A 25,316-nucleotide genomic window follows, 5' to 3' on the forward strand; every position below is an offset into this window, starting at 1 on the left:
AAACAGAGTAATTTCATGTCACAATACCTGTATTTTAGAATGTTCTGCCAAATATTAAACAAAAATTAGGTTTATCAAACAAACTTATTGAGTTTTACATTGATACGTAAATGACTTTGCAGTAATGAGATGAAAATTTTACCCAAGATACAATTGATCTTGTACTTAACTTTTTCACCAATTTTTGTAGAGAACTTCTACGTAAGCTGTGTGAAAGTGCTGAATGCAAATGAATAATTGTATCGATGCCTGGCAGACAGTGATTAATCCTTATTACGCATAAATATACAACATATTAAATACATGGTGCAGTTAACCTCAAATAACGTTGACAGTGCTTAGTGAGATGGATGCTTTACTACTGCAAAAATCACTATATTAATTCAAAATATAATTATAAGAGCAATAATGCTGAATTGTATTTCAATTTACCTTTACATGGCTACACTCCTTAATCACTACCCTTAAATAACTCTTTAGCTAAATTAATTTGGACTATAACAGCCTAGATTTCTGCAAATATTTGGTTATTATAAAATATATAATAAAATAGTTGAAAAAGTCATTCAGTAAGGCAGCTTGTTAAACATTACAAAAATAAAAATTGTATTTTAAAGACAAAACAAGAGTTAAACAAGTCATAGAATTTCCATAATACACAAAATAATTAAAGACTGAGAAAAAACTTTTTGTAATATTGTATATCTCTTTCAATCAGTTCTTCAGCAGTTCATGTGATTTATTGTTTTCTATAAGTTTAAGGATTTTTTTTTTCATCTCTATGTTCTCTTTGTGGTGCTTTTCGCGTTGTATAAAAATATCTGTTAAACTTATTTTTCTTTTTGTATCACGTTTATTGACATTTCTGACTAAGGGTTCCTTACAGCAATTGCTTACACTTTCTTTAAATTCATTTCTCTCATTTAAAACCCTAAAGCCTTCGGTGCTAGATGCTAAAGATATAGGCCGCATTTCAGGCATAGCACCTAAAATATTGTCAATTTCATCAAAGAATATCCAGCTTTGACGAACAGCTCCAGTTTGGTTATTATTGTCCTTTATGGTTTTGTATTTTTTTTTTAAGTTCTTCCATTTTGTACAACACTGCTCATCAGTTATTGAATACCCACTGGCAATAAAACTTGATGAAATATCTTTCCATATGTATTTTGTTAATACTTTTTTCTCATTTAAATCTTTCCACCTTTTTCGAACTTCATCTAACAGTAACTTGGTTGCATTATAATTCCAATGAAATTTTGAGAAATCTATATACAATCAAGACCAAATGTATATATTTATTCACATGCAAATAAATTAAATTTTTAATTATTTTAATATTAGTACGTAAATACCCAGCCCTTCTACAAGAACATCCTCATTTTCTTCAACAGACATATTTAAAAATGTCAATAATTCATAAACCTAAAACAAAAAAAATAAGCCCTTACATTATAACATATAAATTAAGTAAACAGTTAATAATTATTTAATATATATACAATTACTTACCAATTAGCCCACGGTTATTTTAAAATAATTTAAATCTTGACGTTTCCACTTGGTCACCTTCCTAATATTCCTATCCAAAAGATCCAGATCCAGATATCATCCACGGAAAGAAATAGATTAAACTAGGGAATTTTTTACTGGGTTGTGAGCTAAGTTTGCATGACTGCGATAATTTGTCGAAATTTAGAGTCTAGATCACCGCTCGTAAACGGCCCAAAATTCACTTACTATAGAGCGTAGTACTATTCAAGATGGCGGACTTGGCAACAGTTGAGTTCGGAATTAAACTCTTTTCACTCCGACGGAGCTTTCCCTAGAATTCCCTATTCACTCCGTCTAGTAATTCTGTAGTTGAGTTCGGAATTAAACTCTTTTCACTCCGACGGAGCTTTCCCTAGAATTCCCTATTCACTCCGTCTAGTAATTCTGTGTCCGGGAGCAAGTTAGAGAGTGAATAGGGAATATGGAAGAGCTGTGATAGCTAGCTAATTGCTATTCTATCCCCACTTCTAAAAGGAAAATAGGAGTAAGGATAAATAAGAAATATTGGCACTAATTGGGAGCTCCGTCTGACTAGTTTAAGCGGGAAAGAAGCAAAATTGACAAATGTTGGTTTCATTATTTTGGAATTAAATTTCAAACGTTTGTTTATATAAATCTAAGGGCCTGATAAAGTAAGTGAAATAAAATTTAAAATAATACAATATCGTGTATAGTTAAAAAATTAATCTTTTATTTCTTTTTAACAGTTGTTATGAATAATGAATTTAGTTCGTGTAGACTCTACCAATTTTAATTTAATTTATTTTGATAACTGTCTTCTTTCAATTAATTGCAATAATTTAGTAGTACAGCAAAAATGAAAAATTCCAGTAGCAACTTTATCCCTCCATATATTTTTAATATAATTTTATAAACTACTCACTACTTTTTTCTTGCAGTAGGACATCCATTTTTATTTTATCAAAATAAATTAAATTAAAATTGGTAGAGTCTACACGAACTAAATTCATTATTCATAACAACTGTTAAAAAGAAATAAAAGATTAATTTTTTAACTATACACGATATTGTATTATTTTAAATTTTATTTCACTTACTTTATCAGGCCCTTAGATTTATATAAACAAACGTTTGAAATTTAATTCCAAAATAATGAAACCAACATTTGTCAATTTTGCTTCTTTCCCGCTTAAACAAGTCAGACGGAGCTCCCAATTAGTGCTAATATTTCTTATTTATCCTTACCCCTATTTTCCTTTTAGAAGTGGGGATAGAATAGCAATTAGCTATCACAGCTCTTCCATATTCCCTATTCACTCTCTAACTTGCTCCCGGACCAAGGTTGCCAAGTCCGCCATCTTGAATAGTACTACGCTCTATAGTAAGTGAATTTTGATATAAGGAATGAAGACTGCACAAAGTATACTGCCAGCGGAAATACATCAGTAGCCATCTTAAATGCAGAACGTAATATATCAAAAATTATATATAGTATATTCACAGCCTGTCACCGTGAACGGCGTGAACGAAGACAAATGTTAGTATACGGAAAAATAAAGTGTAATAAAAGAAATAAGGAGTAGTGACAGCTTTGATCTATCTGACAGCTGATGTACTTATGGTATAAGTGAATAAATAAAATAAAAATGCTTTTCCTAAATTGATTTTTAATTTTGATAAAATGGTCAAATGTAGCCATTAATTAATTAGATTTGGTAATAAATACAAAAAATGCGTTTTATTATAACAAATGAGTTGAGGTAAAATAAACTCAATGTTTTTATATTAATCTGTTAACAAATGCATTTTTTTATTTATTATTGAGTCCAATAAATTAATGGTTATTAAAAAAAAAATTCCTTGTAATGAAAAAAAAAATGAAAAAATTTTAATCTTCACCAAGACTCGAACACGAGCCCACCGCATGACAAACGGCAACCTTACCGCCTGCGCTACAGCGCTCACCTGATGTACCAAGAGCAAAACAGCCTTTTAAAGACTGACTACAATTCTTTCACTAACTCGTCATAAACGATCAAGAATTAGCTGTAATAATAAATACATTTATCTACATAGCATTATTGTATTAAATTTATTGTTTTTAATTTGAAGCATACATTTTGCATGAAGATATGTTAATTTAAGGGTAACCATTCAGTACTTTATATAAAAACTATTCATATGCTCAACTATCATAAATTAATTAAGTAATATTATAATATTTGTTATATGTAGTCGAATAACTATGATAAACGAGCATATGAATAGTTTTGTATTTAGAGTATTGCATGAACACCCTTAAAGTATCGTATCTTCATGTAAAATATATGCTTCAAATTAAAAACATAATAAATTTAGTGCAATAATGCTGTGGAGATAAATGTATTTATTATTGCAGCTAATTCTTGATCGTTTATGACGAGTTAGAGAAATAATTGTAGTCAGTCTTTAAAAGGCTGTTTTGCTCTTGGTACATCAAGTGAGCGCTGTAGCGCAGGCGGTAAGGGTGCCGTTTATGATGCGGTGGGCTCGTGTTCGAGTCATGGTGAAGTTTAAAATTTTTTAATTTTTTTTTTCATTACAAGGATTTTTTTTTAATAACCATTAATTTATTGGACTCAATAATAAATAAAAAAATGCATTTGTTAACAGATTAATATAAAAACATTGAGTTTATTTTACCTCAACTCATTTGTTATAATAAAACGCATTTTCTGTATTTATTACCAAATCTAATTAATTAATGGCTACATTTGACCATTTTATCAAAATTAAAAATCAATTTAGGAAAAGCATTTTTATTTGCTTTGAGTTTTTAGGTAAACGTAGGACCACATCACACGGATGACACGTAAAAATGTCACGGTTAGCGGTAGTCGCTCTTCTTCTAAAGCCAATGTTGCCTGAAGTCCAAATCACACCTATGCTCTCCAGGCATAGTTGTGTTTGTACCGCTTCCCTTTAAATTTTCTATACTGCTGCTTGCTAGCGCTTATCTTCATTTTTGTTGCTAAAAGCTTGATTCTGGCATCACTGCCGTGTGGAACTATTAGTTTGCTAATAAAAGCAGAGGCTTAATTTTAAGAGTTTGCAACATATAGTAATTAATATAGATACAATTGTAAAAAGAAAACAAAAATTTTATTTTACATATATTAACTTTAAATAAAATCCCACAAAGTACTGTAAAATATCTTACATGTTATATTATATATCTAATCTGTCAGCTTCATTGTTTTAATATTCATCTCAATTATCACAGTTTGATCCTCAGCGATGACACAGTAACCACATTATGGTCAATCTATTCTTTTTTTAATGTTCGATCCACATAGCTTCATCCTCAGCAGTGATACAGTAAACACACGTACATTACTATAATTTAATCTGAAACAAAATCCCACAAAGTACTATAAAACATCTTACATTTTATATTATATATCTATTATGTCATTTTCTTTATTTATTATTGTATTTACCCAAATTGCTGACTCATTTATTTTAATGTCTGTCTCAATTAACACAGTTTGATCCTCATCAGCGATGAAACAGAAACAACATTATGGTGAATCTATTCCTTTTGTTTTAATGTTCAATCCACATAGCTCCATTCTCAGCATTGACATAGTAAACACTTTACAATAATTTAATCTGAAACAAAATCCCAAAAAGTACTATATAAAATCTTACATTTGAAATTACAAATGTAATCTGTCAGCTTCTTTATTTGTATCGTACTTACCCATTGTGTTGACTTGTTTATTTTAATATTCATCTCAATTAACACAGTTTGATCCTCAGCGATGACACAGTAACCATAATATGGTGAATCTATTCCTTTCATTTTAATGTTCAATCCACATAGCTCCATCCTCAGTAGTGACATAGTAAACACATTATTATAATTTAATCTGAAATAAAATCCCAGAAAGTACTATAAAATATCTTACATTTTATATTATATATCTAATTTGTCAGCTTCTTTATTTATTATTGTATTTACCCAGTTTTTTCACTCGTTTATTTTATTATCCGTCTCAATTAACATAGTTTGAATCTCAACGATGACACAATAACCACATTATGTTTAGTCTATTCCTTTATTTTAATTTTGAAAATCTGCATAGCTCCATTCTCAGCACAGTGACATAGTAAACACATTACTATAATTTAATCTGAAATAAAATCCCACAAAGTACCACAAAATATTTATATCTTACATTTTATATTATAAAATTTATTGTTATACTTATCTAAAATGTTCAGTCCTTTATATAATTTTAAAAATTATTTTTATGTACATTTTACAAATTTCGTCACTTTATTTATTCACTTATACCATCAGTATATCAGCTGTCAGTAAGATTAAGGGCCGGTTGTTCCACCTATTGGCAAACGTCTGGATAAATTTATCCGTTTGGTAAAGCTTGAAATTGAATAGAATTTACTACAGTTTGTAAATTTTACCAAGCAGATAAATTTTACCAATAGGTGGAAAAACCGGCCCTAAAACTGTCACTTTATTTCAAGAGACACGGTAGTGTCTCGACGGCAAGTACAGAAAAAAGTAGATAATAACATGTATATACGGCCGTCGAGGCACTACTCTCTTATACAGCAAGTTTGGCTGTCCTAATTTTCAAACCGATTTTTCTTTGTGAATAATCCACTATCATGATTTAAGCAAAGCTTTTCTTAAAATGGTTTTGAACGAGCTTTCATTTGAGCCCATAAACATTAAAATCGGTTCACGCAATCCAGAGATCTCATACTCTGTTAGCTATATATATGCCGAAGTTGAAATTCTTCTCCTTCCTTTCTGTATGTCTCGGGCTGATCTGTATGTCTCGGGCTGAAGTTGACCGCTTCTGTATGTCTCGGGCTGAAGTTGGCTGCTATATTCAACTGCTATATTCAATACCGGCATAACCCTAATTTCGATCGATTTCGATAGAACTGTCAATAAGGTCAAAATCAAAATTACTCTGTATTAGGATAAAAATAGTGTGATATAATTCAAAGTGTAGATAATTAAACTAAAGGAATAAATACATGAAGGAGTCTGATGGAGAATCAGATAAGTAACACAACATTGTAAAATATATTAAAATTTAATATTTTGTGGTACTTTGTGGGATTTTATTTCAGGTTATAAATAAAATATTTTCCTTGTATGCACCTCTGATTTGAAGTCATACCAGTGCCAAATGCTCTAACAATTCTTGGAAATACCCTGTTATTGAAGAATGTAGATTAACGAAAATTGTAAATGAAACAGAAGGATGAGGTTGTTACGTTCACTCATAACCAACACACATGGTAGTGTTTCAACAACAATTAACATAAACGTTTTTAAGAAAAGTAAGTACATTGTGAAAAAAATTAGTTTAATTAAAGCAAAGTTATATACAAGGTATCCTTTCATAGTTTGCAATTTGATGCCAGACCAGTGCCAAATGCTATAACAATTCTTGGAAAAATGCAAGCACCAAAAAGTACTACCATAGTTAAAGAGGAATCAGTTACAGTTCCAGTGGATATTACTACTTTTTATAATAAAATAGATAATGAAGATAGTGCTGCCATGTGTTGCTGGAAAACAGAGCTTTGGTTTAATGCAACTACGGAGTACTGGTTGAGCAATGGAAACAGTAGTTTGAAATGTGATTAACTGTTGATGACTCAATGATATGTCAATTTACTAGCGAAAGAAAAAGATAAGCCAATTGTTCATTATCACATGGTAAAGTATGTGTAACTCATTCAACCGCTTAAAATGTATGTAATTAAAAATTAATTGTTTATTTATTTATTTTTTAATTCAGCTCAAGCATGTATTAAAATATAACAATTACTTTGTTGAGTCTCTCTTTCCAGATGTACTTCAAAGGTTATTGCAGATAAAACAGATAAGGATAATCTTGTTACATTCACTCATAATTAAGACACACGGTAGTGTCTCAATAGCTATAAACATAAACATTTTCATGTAAAGTAAGTACATTGTAAAAAGAATTTGTTTAATTAAAACAAAGTTATATATAGGCATTATTTCATAGTTTGCAGTTTGATGCCAACCAGTGCCAAATGCTATAACAATTCTTGGAAATACCCTGTCATTGGAGAATGCAGATTAACAAAGGTTGTAAATGAAACAGAGAAGGATGAGGTTTGAACATATGCTAAACATCCAGGTATGGAAATCAATAACAAATTTCATGTTTAAATTTTTCTTTTCTTTAAACTCATATGGATTTCAACTGTCCGATAGGTTATATCATATATAGAAACAATTTTCCATGAGACAATAAATCTTTCTTATTACTACGATTAAAGAAAAGCAGATAAATATTTTCTAATCGTTATTTAATATTCAATTATAATATAAAAAAGTATTAAAACCATATATTTACCTACGCTTCCCCAATCAGAATAGAAAGAAATTATTATTATTACCAAAAAAATTATTCAAATTTAATTTTTTATAAGAATAACATTGATTTTTATAATATAATATGTAATATATCTTTTGGTACTTAGTGAGATTTTATTTCAGATTGATTTACAATAACATGTTTATTGTGTCATTGTGCAGGGTTAAGCTGTAATATTTAATACAAGAAGTCAGAAATGATTCCAGTTTACCATAGAAAGAGCCATAATGCAAAGTTAATGTTGAGAGTTAAACCTAAGGAAAAAGGTAGAGAAATTAAAAAATTAATTTGGAAGCCAATTTTTAATAGCGAAAGGCTTGCAGGTGATTTTGGGCATAAACCCTTTGAAATATATAAGTCAATTAAATCATAATTTTAATGATAACGTCATCTAGAAATGAAACAATGAAAAGAAGTCATCATATTAATATTTTCCATGCAATAGAATTTACAGTGAATAACTTTGCGAAACTGAAAGCAGTATATCCACAAAAGAGTGGCTTCCATTGTATAAATTGGTGTATTTCCTAGTTTATATAAATGAAAGGAAAATATAAATGGTACTAGTGTGCTGGAGAAAGTGCCATAATTCAAAGTTGATATTGACGGTAACAGCTAAGAAAATGATGGATAAATATGAGCTAATTTATAAGAAAATCCTTAAGAGTGAAGTGCTTGCAGGTGATTTTAGGCATACAACTTTGGAATTAGAAATCACATAGTTGATGAAAATTATAATAAATTTATGTAGATGTGTAAATATGAAAAGAATTCATGATTGCAATATTTTACATGTGATCAGGCATATGGTGAATAAAATTAGGAAACTGAAAGCTGTATATTTAATAAAGAGAGGCATCCATTGTATAAATTGGTGTATTTCCTAGTTTATACTAATGAAGGGAAAATATAAATGGCATTAGTGTGCTGGAGAAAGTGCCATAATTCAAAGTTGATGTTGAGGTTAACAGCTAAAAAAGTGATGGATAAATATGAGTTAATTTATAAGAAAATCCTTGAGAGTGAAGTGCCTGCAGGTGATTTTGGGCATACAACTTTGGAATTAGAAATAACATAGTTGATGAAAATTATAATAAAATCATGTAAATGTGTAAATATGAAAGGAATTCATAATTTCAATATTTCACATGTAATAGAACATACATTGTGTAACTTCAAGAAACTGAAAGCAGTATACCTAAAAAACATAGACTTCCATTGCATTAACTGGTATATATTTTACAGTTTATATTAATGAAAAGAATATATAAATGTCACTAGTTTACCAGGGAAAGAGCCATAATGCAAAGATGATAGTGAGAGTAACACCTAAGAAAAAAGTGGATTTAAAGGTAAATTTAGAAACAAATTTTTGAAAGCGAAAGGCTTTAATGTGATATTGGGTATATGATGTTGAAAATATAACTCAAACAGTCATTGAATCCTATGTTAAATGCCTCTAAAAGTGTAATTATGATAAGAACTCATCATTGTAATATTTTGTATTATATTTAATAGATTAATAAATTAATATCTCGAATTGAAGCTTTACATTATGGAACGATGAGAACATTGGAAAATGTTTTATTAGATTGAATTAGTTAAAAGAATTTTTAGTTTTAATTCCTATATTCTTACAAAACGTTATAAGATCCCACAAAAAACAAGCTTTGCTTGTAAAAAAAGGACGGCAAGTACATAAGTCGTATCTAGTATGATTAATATATAGTAATATAAAATATTTTAATTAAAAAAAAGTAGTGAAATCCAAATGTTAGGCAAGTATAAATTTTTTCCATGGCGAAAATTGAAATTTAGAAAAAAGTAAATAGTAATACAAAAATTACTTGCCGGGCCCGTAATATTCATGTGTAAGTTGCTATCTTGCAATATAAGCATTGCTTCTCGTAAGTTAAAAATGTGGCTATTTAATACGATTGCATACAACGGGCCTGGCAAGTAATTTTTGTATTACTATTTACTTTTTTCTAAATTTCAATTTTCGCCATGGAAAAAATTTATACTTGCCTAACATTTGGATTTCACTACTTTTTTTTAATTAAAATATTTTATATTACTATATATTAATCATACTAGATACGACTTATGTACTTGCCGTCCTTTTTTTACAAGCAAAGCTTGTTTTTTGTGGGTCTTTATATTACTTTATAACTTGTGGTATGTATATACTAACATTTGTCTTGGCTCACGGACCATGCATTATGTATTTTGAAATTAGTAATTAGAAATATCTATATTGCGGTCCCTCTACAGTCTCTACCCTCTGACGTATTTCCGCCGACCAGTAGTATCAGCAGCGACTATAGCGTAGTACCCAAAATAGTACTACGCTATAGGATATGTCGCTTTTGGGTACTACGGTAGTACCGAAAGTACTACACTTGGCAACCTTGTCCCGGACACAGAATTACTAGACGGAGTGAATAGGGAATTCTAGGGAAAGCTCCGTCGGAGTGAAAAGAGTTTAATTCCGAACTCAACTACAGAATTACTAGACGGAGTGAATAGGGAATTCTAGGGAAAGCTCCGTCGGAGTGAAAAGAGTTTAATTCCGAACTCAGCTCTTGGTGGAAGCCTAGCTTTCTTCCTAAAAATTTTTGCTTTTCATCCACCTCAAAAACGCGGGACAATGGTACGGCTCTATTTCTCAACCGATTTCAATGTTTTTGGGCTTGTTGATGTTGGAATCGTTAGAGGTCTGGCACCTCGTCATAAAGAAGCTCGATTTTTCGATTTGTTTTGCGTTTAAATAAAATTAATGCGAATTTTTAAATAATTTTATTTTTTTCATGTTTTTTGGAAAATACGGCTTTATTTATGACAAAGTGCGAGTCTTAACGATTCCAACAAGCCCAAGAACATTGAAATCGCGGTTGAAAAATAGCGCTGGACAATTCTCCCTCGTTTTTCTGTCCGTAATATTGGCTACAGAGGGCTTGAGGGATCCCGAACTCTCTCCGCTTACTGCTTGCTTTGTCTATAAAGACCGAGCCGACCGAACCTATAAATTCAAGCTACAAAAGCTCCCGGTTTCTGTAAAAGAAACCGTAAAATAGAATTATGGCAGACTTTTTGGATTCGGAAGCCGAAGAAAGTGATGTAAGTTAATAGATTAAGTGCAATAGCTTGTGGTCGGTGTAATACCCATATCCTTATTTAACCTTGGTATTATTTTCTTAGGAGGAGGAAGAGTTAGATCATAATGAGAAAAAGAAACTCAAAAAGATGAAAACTGTGGAGGAAAGTGACGAGGAAGAAGAAGGTGAGTGAAAGCTTTCATAATTCGTGTTAGTAATCAAAAATACTTACATATTTAGGTTGTTTTATTTCCAGTATATCAACCTATAACCTGATTTGATGTTTTTGCTCTTTACAGATGATGAAGAGAAGATTCGTGAGGAATTGAAGGATTTGATTGATGACAATCCTATAGAAGAGAGTGAAGGTGAAGACAGCGATGCTTCTGGTGGTTCCAAAAAACGGAAGAAAAGTGATGATGAAGATTATGATGATGACCGTTTGGAAGATGAGGATTACGATCTTCTGGAAGAGAATCTTGGTGTTAAATTGGAAAGAGTATGAAATATCCTAGCTTTTCTAATTAGACTTAATATAGTTGGGGTCATAAGAATAAAACAGACCAGATATTTTTTAAACTTCACAAATAAGTAGATCTTAATATAACAAAACAGAATTAAAGGTTTGTTTTAACTTAGATTTTTTTTAGCTCAAAATTTATGATTATTTGAAATTCTAGGTTAGAGGAAATTACTGCAATGTTAGCTTTAGTTTCATATATCTCAGAAACTATAAGAACCTTCTTGAGCTTTAGATATATCTATATACCTGGAAGTATGTCCTTAATAATATATTTTAAATATCACACAATATTAGTAGGAAAAGAAATATACTACAAAATCTATACATTTTAATATCAAATTATCCATATTTCTTCTTCTTTCAGAAACGTTTTAAACGGCTCAGAAGAATACAGGATGAGGAGTCTGAGGAGGAACAGGAAAAGGATGCTGAGGATGAGCGGGATGCAATTGCGAATGAACTATTTGAAGGATCTGGGGATGTAAGTTTTAAATAGTTATAAGTTAATTATATTTACTTCTTAATACTCATGACTTTGAGTATATTCATGCTTCTTAGGAGAGGGATGCTGCCATGGTATGTTATTTGATAAGAAAACAAATTGTAATCAATATAAGAATATTTGTGAATCCATAAATTTAAAAAATACTCTTTTACAGGAGGATGAAAGAAGAAGTGAACGTAGTCACAGACCAGTAGCAGCTGATACCTTTGAGGAAGAAGGGAGTGAAGGAGATTATACTGATGCAGATGATTTTATTGTGGATGATGATGGTAGACCAATAACTGAGAAAAGGAAGAAAAAGAAACCAATATTTTCAGACGCAGCACTACAAGAAGCCCAGGATATTTTTGGAGTGGATTTCGATTACGACGAATTTGGCAAATATGGAGAAGAAGATTATGAGGAAGAGGAAGAAGAAGAAGAGGATGAATATTTGGACGAGGAAGGAGATATTGAAAGACCAAGACGTCCTAAGAAACAAATGAAAAAGAAAACTAGCAGAAAGAGTATTTTTGAAATCTACGAGCCAAGTGAATTGAAACGTGGACATTTTACTGATATGGACAATGAGATAAGGAATACCGATATTCCCGAAAGAATGCAACTCAGATCAATTCCTGTAACATCTGTGCCTGAGGGATCTGATGAATTAGATCTTGAAGCAGAATGGATTTATAAGCAAGCTTTTTGTCGTCCTACAATATCCGTACAAGATTCTCATCTCAATGCAGAGGCTAAGGAACGAGCAAGGAAAGGCCTACAGACTATAGGGAAAATTAAGAAGGCTCTTGATTTTATGAGAAATCAACATTTCGAAGTTCCGTTTATTTCATTTTACAGAAAGGAGTACGTGTTAACAGAACTGAATATTAACGATCTTTGGAAAGTTTACAAGTTTGATGCAAAATGGTGCCAATTAAGGCAACGAAAAGATAATCTTTTAAAGCTCTTTGAAAAAATGCGAAACTATCAGCTGGACGAAATTATGAAAAATCCAGATGATCCACTGACAGATAGCGTTAGAGTCATCAAGGATGACGACATAGAAAGGCTAAAAAACGTTCAAACTAGCGAAGAATTTAACGATATCTATCACCATTTTATGTTATACTATAGTCACGAAATACCTGCCATGCAAGAATCAGTAAGAAAAATGGAAAAAGCTGCGAGAAAAGAAGCAAGAATTCAGAAAAGGAAACAGCAAATAGCTGAGGCTGAGGAGAATGGTGAAGATCCTCCACCTGAGGAAGAGATTGCTGACAAAGAGGAAGAAGAAGTTGATGAGGTTTTAAAACAAGCTGTAAGAAGCGGTCCTTACAGCATTTGCAGGAAGGCAGGCTTGGATGGTCTAGCAAAGAAATTTGGTTTATCTCCAGAACACTTTGCTGAGAATCTTCGTGATAATTATCAACGACACGAGGTAGACCAGGAGCCAGTGGAGCCTCTGACCGTCGCCAATGATTATTTGAGCCAAAAGTTTAAAACTGCTGATGAAGTTCTCAAGGCCGCACAATTGATGGTAGCTATTCAACTGGCACGAGAGCCATTAGTTAGAAAATCCGTCAGAGAGATGTATATGGAACGCGCTAAAATTTCTGTAAAACCGACGAAGAAAGGCATCAAGGAGATTGACGAGAATCATCCAGTGTATGCTTTAAAATACTTGAAAGACAAACCTGTACGTGATTTGATAGGGGATCAGTTCGTCAAATTAATACTTGCAGAGGAAGACAAGCTCGTGACTTTGATCTTGAGCGACGTGATAGAAGGAAATACTAGCAGTAATTACGTAGATGAAATGAAGCAACTCTATTACAGGGACGAGTTTAGTAAAAATGTTCAGGACTGGAATGCCCTTAGAGTTGGGAGTGTGGAAATGGCATTGACGAAGATGGTGATACCACAATTGAAGAAAGAACTGAGGACTAATTTGATTACCGAAGCAAAAGAATGTATAATGCGTGCCTGTTGTAGGAAAATGTACAATTGGCTAAAGGTCGCACCTTACAGCTGTGAATTTATCGAAGAGGAAGATGAAGAGTGGGATACGAGTAAAGGTCTTAGGGTGATGGGTCTGGCTTACCTACAAGATTTTTCTCAAGCAGCTTTTGCCTGTTTGGTTTCACCAGATGGTGAGTGCACCGACTACCTTAGGTTACCCCATCTTCTAAAACGTAAAAACAGCTTCAGGGAGGATGAAAAAAATATGAAAGAAGCTGATTTGCTAGCTATACGGAATTTCTTGGCCACAAAGAAACCACACGTGGTGGTGATAGGAGGAGAATCTAGGGAAGCCATGATGATCGCTGCTGATATCAACGAATGCATAAGAACTTTAGTTGAGGATGAACAGTTTCCCAACATCAAAGTAGAAATCTCGGATAACGAGTTCTCCAAAATTTATTCAAACAGCAATAAAGGTATAACAGAATTCAGAGATTATCCAGAACTGCTACGCCAGGCAATTTCCCTAGCCAGAAGATTGCAGGATCCCTTGGTGGAGTTTTCCCAATTGTGCACGGCTGACAAGGAGATCCTGTGCTTAAAATATCATCCTTTGCAGGATCAATTGCCAAAGGAGGAGCTTCTGGAGAATTTATACATAGAATTCGTAAACCGAGTAAACGAGGTGGGTGTAGATGTGAACAAAGCAGTTCAGCAAGCTTATTCGGGCAATCTGGTTCAATTTGTTTGTGGTTTGGGACCTAGGAAAGGCCAGGCTTTGATAAAAATGCTTAAGCAAACTAATCAGAGACTGGAAAACAGAACACAGCTGGTGACGGCATGCCACATGGGTCCTAAGGTATTTATTAATTGTGCTGGTTTCATAAAGATAGACACAAATAGCTTGGGTGACAGCACAGAAGCATACGTAGAGGTATTGGATGGCTCCAGAGTTCATCCAGAAACTTACGAGTGGGCCAGAAAAATGGCAGTTGATGCATTAGAGTATGATGATGAGGATGCTAATCCTGCTGGAGCTCTAGAAGAAATTCTGGAATCTCCTGAACGTCTTAAAGACCTTGACCTTGATGCGTTTGCGGAAGAACTGGAGAGACAAGGTTTTGGCAACAAGTGCGTCACCCTTTACGATATCAGGGCGGAGCTAAATTCCAGATACAAGGATCTTCGCGTACCTTATCAATCGCCAAGTGCAGAAAAGTTATTCGATATTCTAACCAAAGAAACCCCAGAGACCTTTTATATTGGCAAATTAGTCCTGGCGACAGTCGTTGGAATTAGTCACAGAAAACCACAAGGTGAACAATTAGATCAGGCAAATCCTGTTAGAAACGAGGACACTGGACTATGGCAATGTCCTTTCTGTTTGAAAAATGATTTCCCTGAATTGTCAGAAGTGTGGAATCACTTTGATGCTGGTTCTTGTCCAGGAAAGGCTACTGGTGTAAGATTAAGATTAGATAACGGGATCTCCGGATACATTCACATTAAAAATTTATCTGATAGACATGTGGCCGATCCGGAAGAAAGAGTCGGCGTCGGTCAGATTATCCACTGTAGAGTCATTAAGATTGAAGTTGAGCGATTTAGCGTTGAATGCACCAGTAAGAGCAGTGATTTGGCTGACAAGAATCACGAATGGAGGTGATTATAATGCGATTTCTTTAGCATTACTATATTAGTATTATAATAAACAAATTCAAAATTTCTGTAATTTTTTCAGACCCCAACGTGATCCATTCTATGATACCGATGCTGAACAGACGGATTTGAAAGTTGAAGAGGAGGCTAAGAAAATTAAGCAAAGACAAACTTACGTAAAACGCGTGATAGTCCATCCTTCGTTCCACAATATAAGCTTTACAGAAGCGGAGAAGCTTATGCAAACAATGAAACAAGGAGAGGCAATTGTTAGGCCAAGCAGCAAAGGTGCTGACCATTTAACAGTAACTTGGAAAGTTACGGATGAGATTTATCAGCATATAGACGTCAGGGAAGAGGGAAAGGAAAACGCGTTTTCTTTGGGTCAGAGCTTGTGGATCGGTAGCGAAGAGTTTGAGGACCTGGATGAAATTATAGCCAGACATGTGAATCCTATGGCTGCCTATGCCTCGGAGCTACTGGATTTTAAATATTATAAGCCAAAAGTTGAAGGTATCAAGGACAAGGCTGAGGAAATTTTAAAGGAACAGAAAAAGGAAAATCCCGGAGGAATTCCTTATATTATTTCAGCTGCCAAAGTAACATACACATATATTGCTTTCACTTATATTTCTTGCATGTTTTTATTCAAACTTATAGTTTTAGATTTTATTAAGTTTTGTTGTTTTACGTATATATTCCGAATTGTATTGCCATGAATGACGTTTATTTTAGAATTATCCTGGAAAGTTTTTGCTATCCTACTTACCAAGAGTGAGATGTCGTCACGAGTACGTTACTGTCTCCCCGGATGGTTTCAGATTCAGGGGACAAATGTTCGGAAGGGTTAGTGATTTGTTTAGATGGTTCAAGGAACATTTTAGAGATCCGGTACCAGGGCAGGCGACACCAAGCACACCTCGTGGGGCCATGACCTCGCGAACTCCTTATAATACTACACCAGGAGGTGCGAGTGGTTCGTTATTTAATTTCTCTTTATTATGAAATGCATTGAAATAGATTTTTTCGTATACTTTCTACACTTTCATTATAGAGTTATCTTTATTCTTCAAGTAAATAAAAATCTTTTTTTGAAGTGCTTTTTATTATTTTTAGGAATGAATCAAGAAGCAATACAGCGAGTAGCTCAGAATCTTCCTCACCATATGCTGCATTCGTTATCTCAAGTTGCAAGTCAGACTCCACATCATTATCCACCACATACACCTGGTGCAACGGGTGCAGCAAATTACGGGGGAATACACACATATCCTAATACCCCTTACACACCATCTGGACAAACCCCGTTCATGACACCTTATCAAACGCCACATCATACACCTCATCATGGTCAGCCAACACCTAGGTATGGCCAACAAACGCCAAGTCAACATCAAGGACCGTTTATGCACCCTGCGCAACCTACAATGACTCCAACTCACCATAGGTCTACCCCAACTCATAGACCTACTCCACCTGTGTCCACTCCCTCAGGAGATCCTATGGACTGGAAAAAAGCAGCTGAAGCATGGGCAAGATTAAAGCAACCCGCTCCAAGAGTCTCGTAAGCTAAATAAATGTTTTTAAATATCTCCAGCTAGTAGGAATCTAATTTGAATTAAATTTGTGATGCTGTAACTGTAAAGAATTAATTTCAAAAGGGTTAAAATCTCATTAAATCTTTAAAATTTTCAGAGGCAGTACGCCAAGATATGAGGAATCGAGAAAGACACCACGTAGTTATGATGATTCGTCAGGGAGGTCCACTCCGCGAAGTCGACAGACGTCCAGTCGCATTCCCTCTTCTTACAAATCACCACGAGGAACTCCGCATACGAATTCTAGTCCCCGGAGTATGTCTCTCAGTGGGGACGGTACTCCATTGTACGATGAGAGCTAACAACTCAGCTCTATGTGCATATTAGGTTTATTCTCCTTATATTATATCATATTATCATATTGCTAACTGTAATCCATTACAAACAGTTTTTTCAACCCTTTACACGATACTCATCGAATCTCAATCATGAGACGTCCACGAACAATTGAAAAGGTCGGCTTTAATAAGAGGACGAGGCAGATGTACAAAACTTATTGCCTGTGAAACTTCATTTGTCACTTATCAGTTTATTAATAATAAGTTAATATTTTAATCTTACATACGATGAAGAATGTTTTTTTTTAATCGTAAAAAATTTACCTTGATGAACGTATGCTTAACGCGAATACATTGTTATTTATCGGAGCATATTTTCTCAAAGTTATTTTATATAGTACGAACATAAAAAAGTGGAATAATACAATTAATAAATAAACATAAAAAATAATGAAATTTTGCTCAGAAATGTTATATGTATGTATATATATATATTTGCTCCCTTTTCATTAGTTATATTCTGGAATTTTGCTCTTGATTGCATGAATAATAATATCATTTATGATCTTCAGAAGGAGCAGCGATTTTCTTTGTCTCTTTTATTCTATAGCAAACTAATGTAACGCTATTTTAATAAGCTTACACGAGATCATGATTTACAAAAATTTGTTTAAAATTAAAGCGTGAAACGTATATTTTATTCTTGTAGAATAATATTATACACAATTGATTGAGCTTTTTTTTAAACCAAAGTCTTTATCTTGAAGATATTGTGCATTATTTTTTCAATTAAAACAGTAAGCTTCTAGTACACGGAAAATCATTATAACATAACTAATTTAGATTTCTGAATTCGCTGAACTAAATTTATATTCTTTTGTAATATAAATAAAATAAACGATTAATTATAATTTACTATACTCTTACTATTCTAAAGAACTAAGAACCTTCATTGGTTCAGTACTTTTAAACACTTTTTAATATTAAATCTCTTAAAGTGATACAACAGAATTCTATTTGATTTCACCATTTTTTTTTAATACTCCTTTTACGTTTTACGTTAATTTTAAATAATAGATATTTGATCTTCGGAAAAAATATCATCGCCATTCATGATACCTTCGTAAAATTTGAAGGTCAATTCACGAGGTGAATTCTGCATTATTGTTGATTGTTGCTTCGTTAAATACCTAAATAAATTGGTATGCTATTGTAAAGAACTACATACATTTTAAATATGAAAAAACTTTTACGAGACAGAAGATTTAGATTCTGGATTAGTCGTTTTTAACTCGGATTTCTGTTGGCTCTTCAAATTAAGTTTCCTTTGTAAAGTCTGCTTATCTTTATCCACCTAAAACAAGTAAGTTTAATAACATGCAAATTTTATACATATTTATTTAACAAATTTAGCACTAGTCATTACATACCGTTTCTGTATTTTTTTGACTTTTATTCGACTTTCGTCTCTAAAACCAAATAATACAGATTAATTATGTTATTAACAAATTAAGTTTATGAAAATAAATTACTTTACTACTGCGTCTAATTTCATTGCCGCTTGAATCGATGGAAGAAAATTGCAATCTATTTATAATTCTTCGTTTAGTATTCATAGTTAACGAGTTAGATGAATCGGAGCTACTCGTTGCTTCCCTTTTGACCGTCTTCGAACTCACGAAGCATCTTTCTCATTAGCCTTATTAACAAATAATGTTACAGTTACTTTGAAAAACGATAATAATCCTATGAGATTAACTTTATAAAGACAACAATTTTCATTTCCGGCTTCTCCTACAGTTTTAGTAATGTTTTACGTCGAAACAATTAATTACAAAAATTATTAACTCACTATTACTTTAGGGCTTAGCGAAGGTGATGTATTTTCAAACTTCGGCGACATACCTGGACTATAATGAGGGATGTCGTCTATTAAAATTATTCGTTCGCCTAAAAATTAACAGACATGTTAAGAGTAATTATATTTTCCAGAAATATAATATTTACCAGTCCAGTAACTTAAAGGAGGTAAAATTCTCCTACCCCTAGAACTAACGGGAACATCCAAAGTATTAATAGTTGAGTCATGATCAGTTTCTGGTTTTATCAATTTTTCCTCTGAAATAGTTAATAACTTTTATTCTCCAATACAAAAATTGCCTTCTTTACTTACTTTTTTCCAGCAATTTCCACATTTTACAAAAATGTTCTATTTTTGTGGGACAGCCATTTCTACATTCTTCTAGTAGCATTTCTGGAACAACTAAACAAATCATTAGGTATAGATAATCATAAACAGTTTTATTAAAATAATATATTAACGGATTCCGTATACCGATATTACAGGGCATAAAATATTTCGCATACAGCGTCCTCATTTGTTGACGAATTGTAATGTCATTACATGTTTTTGGAAATGCCAGAAGATTATCTAGTGAAGTGCATTGAGCAAATTAAAAAAGAAATTTTTAATTGTTTAAACAAATATATTAACATTATTGAAACAAAAAATAGATTGCAAAATCCCCCAATGTGCTTTACTAGATAATGTTTTTGCGTTTCCAAAAAGTCCAAAAAATGCAGCATCGTCATTACTGACGGATTTGCATATTTTTGGACTTTTTGGAAACGCAAGAACACTATTTAGTAAAGTACGTTGGGGGATTTTGTAATTTATTTGTTGTTTCATAAATGTTGATATATTTATTTAAACAATTTTTTTTAAGTTTTTGTTATTTTGCCTAATGTATTTCAATAGATAATCTTCTGGCATTTTCAAAAACATAAAATAATATTACAATCCGTCAACAAATGAGGACGTTGCATGCGAAATAGTTTGTGCCCTGCAATGTCGATATACGGATTCCAGTTAAATAAAGCAATTTACCATGTTTCGTATCCTTCATAGAACCAACTAATGTATAAATATCGTCATTGACTGTTATAAATTTTTTCGCTGATAGTCTTTGTTTTACAATCTTTGTAGAAAAGTTCCAGTGATCAGTGTGCCCCAAGTTGCTAAAAAAAATAGCTTGTAAATGCTTTACTTTATAACAGTTTTGTTTTATTTCAAAAATGACTTACTTTAATAGATTTCCTTTAAATATTAAACCAAACTTCGGTGAGCCGCTAGACACATTTATCACTGCAGGTATCCAGTCTATTAAACTTTTGGACTTTTTCTGTTTGTCAAGATTATTTTCTAAATACTTTGTAATAATTGATTTTTCTACAGATTTTGATGCAGATGATCTATATCTCGTCTTATAATTAGCATTGTCATCTGTATTGCCACTAGATGAAGGATTATTTGCCTTCTTGAAATTTGAATTAGTTATAATATCAGATAATACTATTCTTGGCTGACGTCGGAAATTTATATCTTCAGAAAAATAATTCATAAAATTTTTGCTACTCTTTGTACATTCTTTATCTGAATACATCCTAGTCATTTGTACAACATTTGGATCTGTTTGAGAATTATTATCGCTATTATTCCTCTTGCTGTTTAAAATATTTTCTATGTACTTGGAATCTACATCAACCTTCTCTGATCTAAAGCTTATAGGTTTTGCAGCAGGTACATGAGATTGTAAATCAGTTTTACCCCGTATTACTTCAGGCGTATCGTCTTCCATAAAACTAAAACTAGAATTTAAATCATTCTTTATACTATTCGAAAAGTTTCTTAATTTGTTTTTATTGATTTTTTGGTCATTTAATATTTGGTTTTCCTTTGCTAGCTATTTCACATCTCTCAATCTCTTTGGTCTATTAATCCGACGTTTCTGATGACGATTTTGTATCATGACCATATGCTTTTCGATAAGTTCTGCTGAAACTTTTGGAACTCCTAAATAAATTTCGCTTTCACTTATATCATTCAGTATGGAAGTTTTAGGCGTTTCATTTTTTGGTTCACTGTTGCTTTTAGCACTGCTATTCTCCATTTCATAATCAACATCACAGTCTACTACTAACTTACTTTGTTCTTTCTGATCATTCATTCTAGCTACATGAATGTTCTGAGCTAATGTTAGGTCTTCTGTATATGACATAATAAAATGAAGTTGTTCAAGTAACCATAATATTTTCAGAATGTATTCTTGGGAGCAAATATTATTTTTTAGATTATCACCTACAACTAACAGCTTTTTTGTTAATGTTTGTTGTATTTCAACAAATAACATTAAAAGATTTTGACCATGAAGTTCAAATTTATTTCTCTCTCTATTCTCCTCCCCTTCTCTTTCACTACTGAAAGATTTTTGTAAATTATAATTATGATTTTTCGACAAAGCGTCAAAAACTTCATTACTTTTAGATAAATTTTGTTGGTTTTGTGTAATTTTTTCAGTACTGAACATATCTTTATTTTCTTTAGACGAATAGGTAGGAAGTGCAGTGGTTGATCTTTTTTCATTTGTATAAGTTAATGGATCCAAAATCCTTTTAGGCTTATATGACAATGTTATATCTGTTATTTCGCTTTGTAGATCGTCATCGCTATCTGTGATTGCAGTGGTCCAACGGAAAGTAGGTTTAGAACCATTAGAGACAAAAGATCTCCACATTTGATAAACATTTTCCCAATCGTTAGGAAAACCATTAACAAATTTGCTTCTCAAATAGTCCGGTAATTCTATTAAAAAAATATATAATCATTTTTGAAAACTAAAGCGATAATTGATATTTATTTACCTCTTCGTTTATCTACTATATCTCCTTCAAGGCGATAGATATATTTGTTAATAGACTCAACAATGCATGCAGACAATCTCCTCAAGACTGGCTTACTTCTTGCAATTCTCCCACTGAAGCATGAAAAATATTACAACAAACTTTAGAAACTAAAAATACACAGGGTTCTTCTCTAATTGGCTAATAGAAAGTTCCATATAATTGGATTTTAACAGCATTCTATATTTTCGTATGTGATTCAATTTAGTATTGAATGAATATGATTTGTTAAAAAACAATAACATTTATAATAAACAGTAAATTTTATTGAATTAAAAAAGCAATAAAATTATATCAGTTTTAAAATTTGATTAAATACAATGATACTAAGTGCTATAAATTCTATATGCTATAATTATAGAAAAACCCAATATGGAATAAGGCATTCAAGATACATCGAAGGCATAAAACTTTTCTGAATGTAAATAAAAAATGTATGTAAAAGTAACTATCCAAAAAATTGATATTTTTATAATTACAAAGATAAGTATTCTTTTATATCCATACTAGGGTGGTTTAAAGGCACCTCTATGTATGCAAATAATATATTTACCTATTTATTTCTCCTTTAATAATTAATTGGAATTGGTCATTTAGAATTATACGCCAGTTCTTGAAAACAAGCTCATATTTCCCAACATTGTTTATTTGTTCTTGGTATGAAGAATTACAGCTCAGAGTCTCATTTTTCCTTAGTGACGTTTTATTCTTTGAGTCAGAATTCTCACTACCAAAATTACTTTGATGACAATCCAAAAATGATTTATAACTAGACATTGAAGAACTTTTGTCTGTATCAGTTTTAACCATTCTGGAACTGCATGGAATATCAGTTGTTTTAGGAGGTGGCATTACTATAGATTCATCATGTTTTCTAACATGAAACCTTTCCACTCTTGATGTTACAAGATTTCCTTTATTAAAAAGTTCATTTTTCTTTAATAAAACAGATCCAAAATTATTACTAGCTGATACCACATCACTTCCCTATGCAGATCTCATACTGTCTGTATCATATGTACCTGGATGTATACTAGACTTACTTGGTCAAGTTCGAGGCACGGTCTGACTTCGGTTTCCCAAAAAAATATCTTTCTTATCATTCTTCAAACGAGACAGCTGTAAAGCCCTTTTCAGTTTCTTATATCTATCATCTATCTCAACTTCCCCAAAGGTTATCTATAAAATAACAATATTTCAAGGTTAAATACATTCAACTATAGAAACATACAAAATCATGCACATTTTGGGCTTGTTTTTTTCGTTGTAGTGCTAAACTGACATAATTAGTCAAAATAAGATAAATATGTTTAAACACATCATTTCCCTTATTTTAATATATTTAATTAATGTATATTAGTGCAGCAGTTTAGTAAAAACAAATACAAACCTGTGTTTATAGAATAATCTTTTAAATTAAATTTTCTATTGTTAAATGATAAAAAAAAAGATTAAGCTTATCGGGTAGTTTTTGAAAATACAAAAATAAAGTTGTTGTTATTTACCTCGTGAAGGTTATCCATTTATTAATATATTCCGTTTATTCCTTTTCGCTGCACCAGGGGCTGGACACTCAAGCAAGGTTGCCAAGTGTAGTACTTTCGGTACTACCAGAGATGAAACGGGAGATTGCTCAATGCTCATGCGAGGTCCCGACCAAGGTTGCCAAGTCCGCCATCTTGAATAGTACTACGCTCTATAGTAAGTGAATTTTGATATAAGGAATGCAGACTGCACAAAGTGTACTGCCAGCGGAAATACGTCAGTAGCCATCTTAAATGCAGAACGTAATATATCAAAAATTATATATATTATATTCACAGCCTGTCACCGTGAACGGCGTGAACGAAGACAAATGTTAGTATACGGAAAAATAAAGTGTAATAAAGAAATATTTGATCTATCTGACAGCTGATGTACTTATGGTATAAGTGAATAAATAAAATAAAAATGCTTTTCCTAAATTGATTTTTAATTTTGATAAAATGGTCAAATGTAGCCATTAATAAATTAGATTTGGTAATAAATACAAAAAATGCGTTTTATTATAACAAATGAGTTGAGGTAAAATAAACTCAATGTTTTTATATTAATCTGTTAATAAATGCATTTTTTTATTTATTATGGAGTCCAATAAATTAATGGTTATTAAAAAAAAAATTCCTTGTAATGAAAAAAGAAATGAAAAAATTTTAATCTTCACCAAGCCTCGAACACGAGCCCACCGCATGATAAACGGCAACCTTACCGCCTGCGCTACAGCGCTCACTTGATGTACCAAGAGCAAAACAGGCTTTTAAAGACTGACTACAATTCTTTCACTAACTCGTCATAAACGATTAAGAATTAGCTGTAATAATAAATACATTTATCTACATAGCATTATTGTACTAAATTTATTGTTTTTAATTTGAAGCATACATTTTGCATGAAGATATGATAATTTAAAACCATTCAGTACTCTATATACAAAACTATTCATATGCTCAACTATCATAAATTAATTAAGTAATATTATAATATTTGTTATATGTAGTCGAATAACTATGATAAACCAGCATATGAATAGTTTTGTATTTAAAGTATTGCATGAACATCCTTAAAGTATCGTATCTTCATGTAAAATGTATGCTTCAAATTAAAAACATAATAAATTTAGTGCAATAATGCTGTGGAGATAAATGTATTTATTATTGCAGCTAATTCTTGATCGTTTATGACGAGTTAGTGAAAGAATTGTAGTCAGTCTTTAAAAGGCTGTTTTGCTCTTGGTACATCAAGTGAGCGCTGTAGCGCAGGTGGTAAGGTTGTCGTTTGTCATGTGGTGGGCTCGTGTTCGAGTCTTGGTGAAGTTTAAAATTTTTTCATTTTTTTTTTCATTACAAGGAATTTTTTTTTTAATAACCATTAATTTATTGGACTCAATAATAAATAAAAAAATGCATTTGTTAACAGATTAATATAAAAACATTGAGTTTATTTTACCTCAACTCATTTGTTATAATAAAACGCATTTTCTGTA

General features: G+C 32.0%; 2 protein-coding genes and 1 long non-coding RNA gene across 5 annotated transcripts; 1 reads left to right on the top strand and 2 right to left on the bottom strand.

The window, feature by feature from the left end:
* Window positions 1–1,413: 1,413 nt before the first annotated feature.
* Window positions 1,414–1,953, bottom strand: LOC136781772 (uncharacterized). Its single transcript, XR_010823992.1, has 3 exons — window positions 1,741–1,953; window positions 1,513–1,675; window positions 1,414–1,425 (listed from the first exon to the last, which is right to left on the bottom strand). It is a non-coding gene; the product is annotated as an uncharacterized lncRNA (long non-coding RNA).
* An 8,668-nt stretch (window positions 1,954–10,621) lies between these two features.
* Spt6 (transcription elongation factor Spt6) lies at window positions 10,622–17,836 on the top strand. 3 transcript variants are annotated; one of them, XM_066740599.1, is made up of 10 exons: window positions 10,623–11,069; window positions 11,151–11,232; window positions 11,347–11,546; window positions 11,935–12,051; window positions 12,129–12,146; window positions 12,230–15,681; window positions 15,761–16,277; window positions 16,414–16,654; window positions 16,795–17,242; window positions 17,374–17,836. In XM_066740599.1, exons 1-10 carry the CDS (start codon window positions 11,031–11,033, stop codon window positions 17,576–17,578), a joined length of 5,319 nt encoding a protein of 1,772 aa, XP_066596696.1. In that variant the 5' UTR covers window positions 10,623–11,030; the 3' UTR covers window positions 17,579–17,836. The 3 variants fall into 3 exon arrangements, with proteins under 3 accessions (XP_066596698.1, XP_066596696.1, XP_066596697.1); XM_066740601.1 differs by lacking the exon at window positions 12,129–12,146 and having other exon boundaries at window positions 10,622–11,069; window positions 16,414–16,645; XM_066740600.1 differs by lacking the exon at window positions 12,129–12,146.
* A 320-nt stretch (window positions 17,837–18,156) lies between these two features.
* LOC136781669 (uncharacterized) lies at window positions 18,157–23,953 on the bottom strand. Its single transcript, XM_066740602.1, is given in 11 exon segments — window positions 18,157–18,908; window positions 18,985–19,023; window positions 19,407–19,504; window positions 19,562–19,696; window positions 19,728–19,817; window positions 20,442–20,572; window positions 20,639–22,196; window positions 22,256–22,368; window positions 22,848–23,230; window positions 23,338–23,473; window positions 23,800–23,953. Coding segments are annotated over 10 exon segments (2,712 nt in total). The 5' UTR covers window positions 23,398–23,473; window positions 23,800–23,953; the 3' UTR covers window positions 18,157–18,803.
* Between the last annotated feature and the right edge of the window lie 1,363 nt (window positions 23,954–25,316).

This window comes from Prorops nasuta, unplaced genomic scaffold (assembly GCF_024137725.1).
Source record: "Prorops nasuta isolate Cenicafe-Biocafe unplaced genomic scaffold, Cenicafe_Pnas_1.2 PNAS00024, whole genome shotgun sequence".
Lineage (NCBI taxonomy): Eukaryota > Metazoa > Arthropoda > Insecta > Hymenoptera > Bethylidae > Prorops > Prorops nasuta.